At 35.3% G+C, this 12,222-nt stretch overlaps 2 protein-coding genes across 7 annotated transcripts in view; both read left to right on the top strand.

The window, feature by feature from the left end:
- LOC109087823 (CAP-Gly domain-containing linker protein 2-like) overlaps positions 1–3,596 on the top strand; it is a 36,812-nt gene extending 33,216 nt beyond the window's left edge. For all 4 annotated transcript variants that reach the window (XM_042756942.1, XM_042756943.1, XM_042756944.1 and 1 more), the window contains 7 exons: positions 20–77; positions 801–884; positions 1,033–1,189; positions 2,151–2,310; positions 2,531–2,719; positions 2,855–2,917; positions 2,995–3,596. In XM_042756942.1, coding sequence (XP_042612876.1) covers positions 20–77; positions 801–884; positions 1,033–1,189; positions 2,151–2,310; positions 2,531–2,719; positions 2,855–2,917; positions 2,995–3,006 — 723 coding nt within the window. In that variant the 3' untranslated portion in view covers positions 3,007–3,596. The remainder of the gene's footprint in view (positions 1–19; positions 78–800; positions 885–1,032; positions 1,190–2,150; positions 2,311–2,530; positions 2,720–2,854; positions 2,918–2,994) is intronic.
- Positions 3,597–7,797: 4,201 nt separating this feature from the next.
- Positions 7,798–12,222, top strand: part of LOC109087762 (general transcription factor II-I repeat domain-containing protein 1-like) — a 28,177-nt gene continuing 23,752 nt past the window's right edge. For 2 of the 3 annotated variants that reach the window (XM_042756940.1, XM_042756941.1), the window contains exon 1: positions 7,798–8,355. The gene's annotated coding sequence lies outside the window, so the exon portion shown is untranslated. The remainder of the gene's footprint in view (positions 8,356–12,222) is intronic. The other variant, XM_042756939.1, reaches the window with a different exon arrangement.

The raw sequence follows: 12,222 nt of genomic DNA, 5'->3' as shown, positions 1-12,222 counted from the left end.
ATGTTCTTTGCCCATCCAGATGATCGAAAATAATGACAACTCTGAAGAGAAGATTAAACTAAAGCAGAATATGGAAGGTATGTGTACAAATACTGACAATGAAAAATTATGTTTACTTCTGTAACTGATGCACTCTACTGTTTTTGTGTTTTTGAAAAAAGCCTCTTATGCTCATCAAGGCTGAATTTATTTGACCAAAAAGTACAGTAGAACAGTAATATTGTGGAATATTATTACAAATCAAAATAACTGTTTTCTGTTTCAGTATAATTAAAAATGTAGTTTATTCCTGTGATGACAAAGCTGAATTTTCAGCAGCCTTTACTCCAGTCTTCAGTGACACATGATCTTTCAGAAATCATCAGAAACATATTCTATTATTGTCACAGTGGAAAACAGTTTTTTTTTTTTTTTAACACCATTCATTTAAAATAAAAATAACAAAATAAAATTAAAAATACAAATACTTAACAATAACATAAAATTACTTCAATGCATTGTTGCTGAAAAAAAAATAAAAATGTTGCTGAATATAAAATATTACTGTCACTTTATATTATATATTCAGTGCATATATATATGATATATATATATATATATATTTAATTTTAATGATCCAAACTTTTGAACGGTAGTGTATGTAATCTAGTTGACAGTGGTATGCTAAATCATTTTGGTATCAATGTTTTTGTTTTATTTAATCTAAATTTTAAAAGTAATTTATACTGTAGTTTTCAGACATTTCAACACGCGGAAGTTGTTCTCTATGCCTGTGTTTATAACTTCAAACTTTCTATTAGAAACCCTGGAGAAACTCACAAAAAGGGAAAAAGAAGTATCCACTCTAACAACCCAAGTAGATGCCCTGAAGACCCAAATAACTGGTAATTATCACATTTAAGGAGTTACATTGATGCCATTCTCGGTATGTTTTTTTGTGAAACATCTAAGAGAGCTATTATCATAACAGTGTGATGCAAGTGATATTTTGTTCTCCTTCTTACAATAAACGCAATGGCATCTTATGTGTAGCCTTAGAGGAAAAGGTTCGTTTGGGAGAGAAGGCGGCAGATGGACTTGTTACGGAAAAGACACGCTTGGAGGCAGAGCTGGAGTCCATGACCAAGAAATCCCATGATGCATCAGGCCAGCTGGTGGTTATTAGCCAGGAGCTTCTGAAGAAAGAGAGGTAAAGAGTATAACATGGAGGAGGAGAGGACACTTTGTGATTTATTACAGGTGTGAGTGAGCTTTTAACCGTTTGAGATGATAATGACAGCCTGAGCCACATGGAAATTATTGTCTCAGTTTTGAAGCACATTTCAAGAAATGCTTTGATCATCTAACTTCTACACTTAAATATAGTGTGTATTTGAAATCAGTATCCCAGACTCAATTCTATCCCTGTCATGAAAAACCATCTTCTGGATTGTCTTGCTTCCCAATACACTAGGATAGATAGTTAGCTGATTGTAATCCACTCATGAGCAGTTTCAGTTAATGAAGACAATTACACTGATTAAAACTGTGCCCAAAACGTCATTTAGCCTTTTCAGTCAATGCTACATGCTGAAAGTGAATATCCGGTCAGGGGTTTGGGCTCTGCCCTTAAAGGAATAGTCCACCCAAAAATGAAAATCTTGTCATTTACTCACCCTCAAGTCTTTTCAAAGCTGTATGAGTTCAATCAAACATTTTTGGTTCCCATTCACTCCCCGCCCCCCAAAAAAATAAAAAAAAACTATGGATGTCAATTGGAATCAAAACCATTTGGTTACCAACACTCTTCAAAATTCTTCTTTTGTGTTCCACGGAGGAAAGAAGCTCATAAAGCTTTGGAAAGACTTGAGGGTGAGTAAATGATGACACGATTTTCGTTTTTGGGTGGACTATCCATTTTAAACTTTGCATTAAGAACTATGTACAGAAGCACATTTCGATTTGATTATGCACTTTTTAAAATTTGATTGGCTTTGATTAGGTCAAGCAGGCACTACAGTACCGAAGAATGTTGCCCTAAAATTCTGTTTAATATTTTTTTTTATATTATTATTTAGTTTTATGCAATATATTGACTTTTTCTGTGTGTGTGTGTGTGTGTGTGTGTGTGTGTGTGTGTGTGTGTGTGTGTGTGTGGGAATGCGTATCAGGAACCTGAATGAGCTTCGGGTGTTATTGCTGGAATCACCGCGTCACTCAGCGGGAGTGGATTGGGAACTGAGCCGTGAAGTCCACAGAGCCGAGTGGAGGATGAAGGAGCAGAAACTACAGGATGACATCAAAACCCTCCGAGAGAAGCTTTTGCTGCTGGTGAGATATATGAGCAGAAATCTGCAACTACTGCTGTTGCTTATGTTTTATGACAAACATAATTCCATTTTCCTTTACTAATTAGATTTTCCTTTCAGACACAAATATATATATATATATATATATATATGTTATATATATGACATTATATATATATATATATATATATATATATAAAATATTTTTATTATACAATACACTATTTCTAACCTTACATCAGGGTCGTGAGAGGTCATCTCCAGACCATCGTCGATACTCGATGATGGACCCATCTGCTTCAGACACAGAGGTGGCCCATCTGCGTCAAAGGCTGCTGAGCACAGAAGATGCCCTGAGGAATGCTCTGGAACACAACCAACACGTGGACCAGCTAGTGCAGGCCATGCGTACCCGCCCGGACAAGAACCAGGTCAGCTGCAGACAACCTGCTACTGTTCTTGTCTATTTCTCCAGTGGACACTATTTTTGTTTTGCATACTAACACGGTCTAACAGTGTAATAAATATTCAATGTTCTGTTTTTTACTCTTTCTTTGGGCTCACAGGCACATGCTAGTGCAAATTCTGCAAATGGAATCCATCAAGAAGACACTTCCTTCACACAAGAGGTTAAAAGATCTTTGTTCAAAAAGAATTCAGAATCCTAATATTTCTATATCATCCTAAACTCTGTTTCTCTGTCTAGGAAGAGCACTGATGAGGGCTAAAACAGTTCTCAGATGTTTAGGGAAGAATGGAGGTGTATTGGAAAAGATGAAGCCAATTTGATGCCTAGACGTTTGGACTAATGCTTCACTGGACATCTTATCTTCTGTTTACAGTTAACACCAAAACAATGACTTTTTTAGTGGAACAAACAGAAACCACAAATCGAAGAGTATCTAAAATGATCTGAGATGCTATAAAAAGACATAACGGAAGTGGTTTTTAAGGTCAGGGGTACAACACGGACAAACTGTCACACTGGCCCTGTAGACTACCTCCGAGATGGACAGTGATCTCTGACTTGACAAATGAGAGAATGTTGGTCAGGATACTTGAATCCTCGGAAAAAAAACAGAACCCTGCTATACTCTCAGTTGGCTGTAACTGTTTGCAGTTTAGAAAACATTTTGGCCTCAATTTATATGGTTTAATTTATTCGCCATTTATGCTTTTTAAAAATGGTTTATTCAAAGAGATAAACTGGCCATCTCCTAGCAAAAGGTTTGAAGGACTTGGGCTGGTCACTGGTCACTAAATACTGTAGCAAACAAGTAAATAAAACAGACAGGCTCCATTATTCTATACCTGCTCATTTCTGTGTTGATTTTTTTTTTTTGAGACATGAATTTTAAAGTATGAATTATACAGTATTCAGCAACCATGTTCAACAGAATTAGCAAGTTAAGATGCACCGTGAAGTTTCAAGAACCAGTATTGCAGTTTCAGTCAATATTAGTGCATACTTTTGTAATATTATAACATATTAGCATACAACGGCAACTCCCAACCTGTAGTTCAGTTCAAATGAACACTGAATCAACAGCTTTTGTTTCTTGTTTTGAATAATTTGCTGAGTCATTTCATTCTTTTAAATCAGTTGGTGGTGAGAATTGGAGAATCTTTTCTTGATGGGCTAAAGAGGAGGTATTACATGCACAAGTGACATGAATTTAACAGTTTTGAGACTCTATGAACAATTTTTCATTGAAATTACATTTTGATCATACGGCACATGTTTTACCACTGAAAATACATTTTGCTCAAATGATATTGCTGGATTTTCATTATCTTTAGAAAGGTGTGAAAATCAAGTTAATTAACATGCACACATTTTACTTAAAGGGTTCATATGATGTTGCTAAAAAGAACATTATTTTGTGTATTTGGTGTAATGAAATGTGTTTATGCGGTTTAAGGTTCAAAAAACATTATTTTCCACATACTGTACATCATTGTTTCTCCTCTATGCCCCGCCTTTCTGAAACGCGTTGATTTTTACAAAAGCTCATCGTTCTGAAATGCGAGGTGTGCGCTGATTGGCCAGCTATCCGGTGCATTGTGATTGGCCGAATACCTCAAGCGTATTACGCCCCTTACCATATTGTGATGCGACGCGACAAAAACAATAAATCCCATTATAAATAAACGAGGCATTTGTAGGATCCAGTGGGGACATAATTACTGATTATAATGACTTGTACTGTCTTTTTATGCGTTGCGTTGCATAGTGCCACATAAACATAAAACCATGTCTGCATTTGTGATCAGAGAAATGACAAACAACAAGTGCTACTCTACACTGCTCAAAACTCATGTTTGAATCATCAGCGGCAAATTCTTTAAATATGAAAACGTACTTACAGACTGTGAGTCAGAACAGCCGGGATTGTATTCTTCTCACAGCAGCAACAATGAAGTTACGCCTTCTTTCTTTATGTGAATATTTGACCGGCATTATGCAAATCTTCCCACATCATGATGTAGATATGTGGGGGCGTGTTTAAACGAGGCCTTTTGGGAGGGCGTGGACCAGTCTTAAAGGGATACTCCACCCCAAAATGAAAATTTTGGCATTAATCACTTACCCCCATGTCGTTCCAAACCTGTAGAAGTTTTGTTTGTCTTCAGAACCCAATTTAAGATATTTTGGATGAAAACCGGGAGGCTTGACTGTCCCATTAGCTGCCAAGTAAATTACACTGTCTAGGTCCAGAAAAGTATGAAAAGCATTGTCAGAATAGTCCATCTGCCATCAGTGTTCAACTGTAAAATTCTGAAGCGACGACAATATTTTTTGTGTGCGAAGAAAACAAATATAACGACTTTATTCAACAAATTGTGAGAAAGAGAAAGGAAAACTTGAAATCGCATCATATGACCCCTTTAATAAAGTAAAAAAAAAGTTTAAGTAAAAAACAAAATAGCATATTTAAAATTTTTGTCATATGCAAGTCAGTTTATTTTGATAAAAGGAAAGGATCACCTGTAGTACCTCCCCTTAAAAGATCAAAGAATACTGTTTAGCATTTTCTCTCTGATCCGATTTCTCTGTCTATCCAGATCTTTGTAGTAACAAATCTGATGTTAAAACAGATACAGTACAAAACATAACTGCAATCCCATAAATCAGTGTCTGCTCAATGGTATTCTGGAATTTACTATCTCCTTTGAAAAACCATGTGGATGTACTACTGTGCAATTAGGTCATGTTTGTTCATTAAGCAACTTTATACTGATGTGATTGCCATTAGAACCAAGAAAACGTTTGTTTTAAAAAGGAATAGGGAAAATGATAGGGCTGGCCCCAAGTTTTGCAGTTGAAATTTCTTTAGATTGCAGCTGGATTCGATAAAAATGCCTTTATCCGTTGGGAAACAGTTCACTCACCACTTGCTGTAATGGTTCCCAAGAATCAGTAATTAAATATTAACAAAGAGAAACTTTGTAGTGTGTATTATTTGTAACAAGTGCTTTCAAAGGGGAAGGGTTGTACATAAGCACTTTTTGAATATAACTTTGACTTCCATAGTATGAAAAAAAAACAAATACTATGGAAGTCAATGGGGACCAGAAACTGTTTGATTAACCACCTTCTTCAAAATATCTTCTTTTGTGTTCAGCAGAAAAAATTATTTATACAGGGTTGTAAATGATAACAGAATTTTCATTTTTGCGTGAACTATCCCTCTAACTAGTACCAATAATTATAGTTCTCGTAATGGTAGCTACAGTAAGTTAGTCAGCTGGACAAAAATGGGGGGAAAATACTATTGGAAACAATGGCTGGCGTCAACTGTTTGGTTATCCACATCACTTCTGAGCATAATGTTATTCAGTTATCTAATAAAACGGTAATTTTCTCACATAGGCAAAAAGTGATTTATGACAAGTATTTACATTGTTAGTGAGCAAATTAAATGAATTAGTGAGGGGGAAAATATGAGGCTTTTCCTAAAAATCCACAGGCCCAAACGTGCTCATAGTTTAAAAATCCCATATACCGCTGAGAGACAAGCTTAATGAGAAGTTATCAAATGAATTTTCATTCCTCAAATCATCCTGAAGATATGAGCCAATATATATTTTTTAAGCTAGTGCAATAGCCGGAGAGCAAAATATATAGGCCATATGGGCACCAGGGCCATCTGAAGATACATATCTGCAAGAAAGAGCATGATTTCCACCAGCAAATCTAATGACCAGCCGCTACTGAATGACAGAGGTGAGGGAGAAACGCATTATTATGTTACGCCGGTAGGTGGAGACATAACATAAAACAAATCATACATAGACTTTAAGAACGGTACTATAAAAAATGACTATTATTAGGCCTACATTGATAAGACATTATTCCAACAATAGGTTACTTACTTAAAAAAAAAAATTGTACTGTAATTTTAAAAGGTTGTACTGTGATCACAATGCAACATTTTGAAATGCACTAAACATGTTTTGTGTTTAATGGGTCCTGTAAGCATAACCGGTTTTAATATGGTGCATATCCTCTAAACATCCTGAATTTTTTTTTAGCGGTTTGTCATTGTGGGCCACACCTAGAAATTTAATAGGTTTAAATAAATAGATTTTTGGCCATAATTCGAACTATTTTATAGACAGAAATTACATCTGATTACATCTGTTTTGTTTGTCTTGACCCAGGAATTCAAATAAATTTTCATCCTGAATTACTGGCAAAAAATATAAAAATAGTTTTCATAGCGCCACCTAGTATAAAATAAATGTATGGATTTGGGTTTTGGGACCATCCCACCAAGTTTGTAGACAGTTTTAGTAAAATAACTAAATAAATGCATGCACTTTTGGTTATTCAGACTACTAATAATAAGAAAACAGATATAATAGAACCCTTCAGTGCGTGGTTCTTAATATAAACTCAGTGGTTCAATGGTTAAGAGTGGGATGATTTAAACCGGGGTCTCCAAACTCGTCCTGAGGGCTGCTGTCCTGCAGAGTTTAGCTCCAACTTGCCTGCCTGGAAGTTTCTAGTATGCTTATAAGAACTTTATTAGCTGGTTCAGGTGCAGGACACCGGCCCTCCAGGACCGAGTTTGGAGATTTTAAGAGTTAAATATGTTATTTCCTATGATAATACTTAATAATTGTACTTGAAGTTTTGCTGAGGTTAATTTATCTGATAACAAAAGAGCATCTATATATAATATATATATATATATATATATATATATATATATAATATATATATATATATATTATATATATATATATATATAAGTTATATGACTAAAAAGGCTATAATACAAAAAAAATATTATATATTTTTATTAATAATATATAATTTTTAAGTACATATTTGCATTTATTTATTTATTTTTGATTGTAGGCCTACTTCAGTTTTTGTAATGGATAATATCAGACAGCCTATTTATTATATTTAAGATTCACTGCAGAGGGCATCAGGGATTTCTACGTTGCATTATCTTTATCTAGCAATCATTAATGCATTTACAGATTCACGCAATCGACGTGTCTGTCCCGAAACTGATGATCAGTACCTCGCGCGGGGTTCCAGGTGAACGGGTTGCACTCATTTGCAATGGTCTAATTCCTCTTAAAATAAAGCAACAATAACAGGGGGCTGTGGCGAGGGGCAGAGAGAAATATAGACATGTTACAATGTCAAAAGAGTTAGTTGCACGCATTTGTCCTGCGAGTGTCGGCGCGTGCTGTTCCAGCGGTTCTTTAATCCTGTATGTAAATGACAGCCAATAGATGCTGTTGTTGAGTTGGGCTGGGATTAGCGGAGGCGAATGACTTTCAATTTTACTGGATTACAGAACAAAGAAAGGGGAAAGGGGACACGCTCCTCTGGTAAAGAAAACAGAAAGAAACCGGGCCAAATTGATCAAATAAATCACGTCGATTGAATTTCAACAGGCTTCGAACCATTCGAGATTATGACATTTTACAAAGTCGCTGTCGCCTTTCTTTAAATGGGAATTCAGCCCTCACAGTTGGATTAAACGGAGAATAAACCTATCCCGGGATTGGCAGCATAAGGCAATTAAACACGGGGAAATCGGTAAGGATTAACGCTGCTTCTGTTTATGTATGTATGTATGGGAAAAACATGTAACGTTACGAGTGTCGTTCTTGAGCACGTGACTTTTTATGGATGTTGAAAAAGTGAAATTACAGATTATAATTTAGGGGGAGGAGGATGGCTAGGAGTGTTAGCACACTGGCTATCATGCTAACGCTCCGCACGCGAATCCGTGGCACTCGACGCGATGTTTTACACGCTGTTATGAAAGTAACACGCGTTATAACACGTTGTAGATGAGATAAACAATTAAACGCCTTTGCGTTCGGCGATTTTATCTCGTTGTAGCCGCTACTCGCACGTTTTGTTTGTCTTGTAAAATGGCAACACAATTTGAGTGCTAGCAACTTGCACAAATAGAGCAGTTGCATTGTTGGATGGCTGTCTGATAAAATGCAACCAGTCGTTTATATTTTTGTACTCTGATAAAAAATCGTTGTGGTTGCTTGTCGTGGTCACGGACGCGTTTGTCGACCTGAGAAGGTCATGTTTACAATGTCAAATCCACCTATCAATGGCTGCTAATCTGTGTCTACCACGAAGACTGCTTTATTAGATTACTCATAACTGAATGTGTCCCAGTAACTTAAGTCTGCTGCTGAGTAATAATATCACACGTCTCTACACTTGCTCGGTTTCCCTCGAAGGACTTCTCGCCTGTCAGATCCATTCATGAAGACAATGAGAGTTTATGATTTATGTCATGCTGTCCCACTATGAGTCTGTAACTGAAACATGAACTATCTCAGAATGATTTAGGATTGGGCCTGTATTATTTAGAACAGTAATAACTGTCCGTGTTTTTCTGCTCGCAGATTTAATAGCGGACACAATACCACAGTTCTTAACTGTGCAAAACTAAACGAAAATAAGTTGTTTTTGATTTACCATGAACTGCATATGCAAAATTATTGCTTAAATGTAGGCTGACTAGGAAGTTAACGGCAGAAGTGTGATTGAACTGTAAGGAACAAACACTAGACTAATTATCACCAAGACAATTAATAGTCTCCCAATATTTCTGAAAGAAGAAAAAAATGTACTGTCGTCATATTTGGTATTAACTTGCAAATACAATTATTTATGAATCATTCAGTAAAGGTTATATCAAAGTATCTTGATTTCAGTACTTGTAAAGACATACGAAACACTAGTTAAGAACTACTGAATCAGACCTTCATCCTTCACTAACAAAAAGTACCATGTTTTATGAAAATAGTGCATAGTATTCTTTCAATTTCCTTCAAATAGAATGTAAACACAGTGGTATATGAATATGGCAATCATTCAGAACCATGGTATGTTTCAAAGTATCATTATTTCAGTGCTTTTTTCGGGGTAAATTGTTTTAAACATTGTCATTTGACATTGGTTTAAAAAGCTGGTTTATTCACAGCTAATAATATTAAAATGATCACATTCTGTTAAAACTATGCTATGTTATAGCAGAAACATAGAAAGCATTTTCTCTTCCACTTAAAAAGATGATAAGCCTATTTATTTTGTTATCCTAACTAATCTTAATTAGATAGTTAGTTGCATTTTAATATTTGGGTTTAATATTGGTTTACTCCAACAGACCTGCAAATCACTAATAGAGAACTACTGAATCTACCTGCGTCCTTCACTTACAAAAAGTACATTATTTTACAGATGTATTATCATGGTATTCTTTAAATGACCTTGGGGTAGCATGCAAATATTGCATATTAACATGGCAGTCATTCTGAATCAAAGCATCATGTTTTAGTAATATCTGTAAGTTAAATTAGACATTTGGCATTGGTTTAAAAAGCTGGTTGATTCACAGTCTTTCAGTCCACATATTCCCATATGCCACGTATAGCCAAGTTATCTGTTTTAACAGCAAAACATTCTTGATCTGAAGCGCAGAACTGAATCTTTCCCGAAGCGGATCACAATCAGGGCAGTATCTTCTCATGCAGGCCGCGCTTTGTGTTTACTCGATGCAACATGTTTGTGTGGCCTTGGGGAAAATGTCCAGGGTGAAAGGAATTAGGACCAATTAAAAGTCAATTATCAGCCTTTGAGCTGAACGGTTTAGATACAGTTGTGTTTCTGATGGGATCTGTGAACAGAATTTGTATAAAGGCTATTAGCAGAAGTATTGTGTATCAATGGCGGAGCCACAAGCCTCTTAGGGGAAAACCGCTCATAAAACCCACGTTACCCTTTCTTGAGATGCCAGTAATATCTTTAAGCACCATACACACAAAAACAAAAAAAAAAAAAGAGCCTACACAATACTCCCCCCCCGACCAGATGATCACATAAAACATCAATAAAAAAAAAAAAAACGGCATTTTGGCAGGGTGGACTCCTAACAAGGAGGAAGTCATTAATCTGAGCATTTAAGCATGTCAGTCTGGATCCCTACTTTTCCTGCATTTTTTAGGAGTGTCACCAGTTGATTTTTTTTTCCTAGTGTTTTTTCACCCTAAGAAAATATGTTTGTTATAGTTAACTCATGTCTTTTGGCTCCTGCAAAGAAAGCTTAGTGTAGAGTACAAAACAAGTCATTTATACATGAAGCTTAAGGTGTCAGATGAATGTACAGTAGTTTCCCCTGCAGATAGGATAAGCCTGTTCAATGAGGAAGTCTCACCAATCGCTTTTGCTTCAAAGAGTTTTGTTAAACTTAGAAGTGTCAGGGTGCAGCTATTAAATGACCTTAACCTTTTTAACACAAGATTATTGTCTAAGGCGAACATTGTTATTGTTATTGCTCATACGGCGGGTAAGATTCAAAAATATCTTCTTGCCTTAAAGGGATACACTGAAGAAAGTTTGGTGTAGAAACAATTTTCACTCAGAAATGGCAAATTTCACAAATAATTACAAATAAATAGCAGGGTACTCATGATTTGCAATGTGAGTTGTGCAGATTCTGACATCCATTATATGCTAAAGTATCAGAACATACAAAAAAAAAACAAAAAAAAAAAACTAGTGTATGGTGTAAAAATTCTCTTAGAATTTGCTAGTAAGTTTCACAACAGTAATGCATTGAGTTAAACATGACATTTTGAAGTAAAAAGACTGAAATAGCATTTTCTTGTAAAACTTACTCCAATAATATTTATTTACAAAAAATAAAACAAACAAAAAAAAACCCTTTTTGCTTACCACCATACTTCAATATATCTTATTTTGTGTTCCGAAGAAGGAAGTTTGACTGTTCACATTTTCTTTATAAAATGTACAATTTTAGTTTGTTTTATGGTCTGCAAACTTCATCCTGAACATGCAACTCAAGTCATGCTAATGGTAGACATTTACTTTAAAGCAATTTTCACTCAGAAATGTCAAGTACATTTCACATGCAATTACAAAGAAATGGCAAGTAACACACTGAATTAAATTAGGGCTTTCAAATCGATTAATCGCATCCAAAATAGAAGTTTGTGTTTAATAATATAATGTATGTGTGTGTATATTTATATGTAAATACACACACATAGGTTACATGTATACAGTCAATATCGGCCAATATCGGCACCCTTGGTAAATCTGATCAAAGAAGGATGTGAAAATTAATCTGCATTGTTAATCCTTTTGATCTTTTATTTAACAAAATCACAAAAATCTAACTTTTCATTGGATAATAAGAATTTAAAATGGGGGAAATATCATTATGAAATAAATGTGTTTCTCTAATACACATTGGCCACAATTAATGGCCCCCTTTTATTCAATACTTTTTTAAACCTTTATTTGCCAGTTTAACAGCTCTAAATTTTCTCCTATAATGCCTGATGAGGTTAGAGAACACCTGGCAAGAGATCAGATACCATTCCTTCATCCAGAATCATCTCCTCTTCAGTT

This window comes from Cyprinus carpio, chromosome A5 (assembly GCF_018340385.1).
Source record: "Cyprinus carpio isolate SPL01 chromosome A5, ASM1834038v1, whole genome shotgun sequence".
NCBI classification, from domain to species: Eukaryota; Metazoa; Chordata; class Actinopteri; order Cypriniformes; family Cyprinidae; genus Cyprinus; species Cyprinus carpio.
Note: the sequence above shows the minus strand (reverse complement) of the source record. Positions and strands in the feature narration are given on the sequence as shown.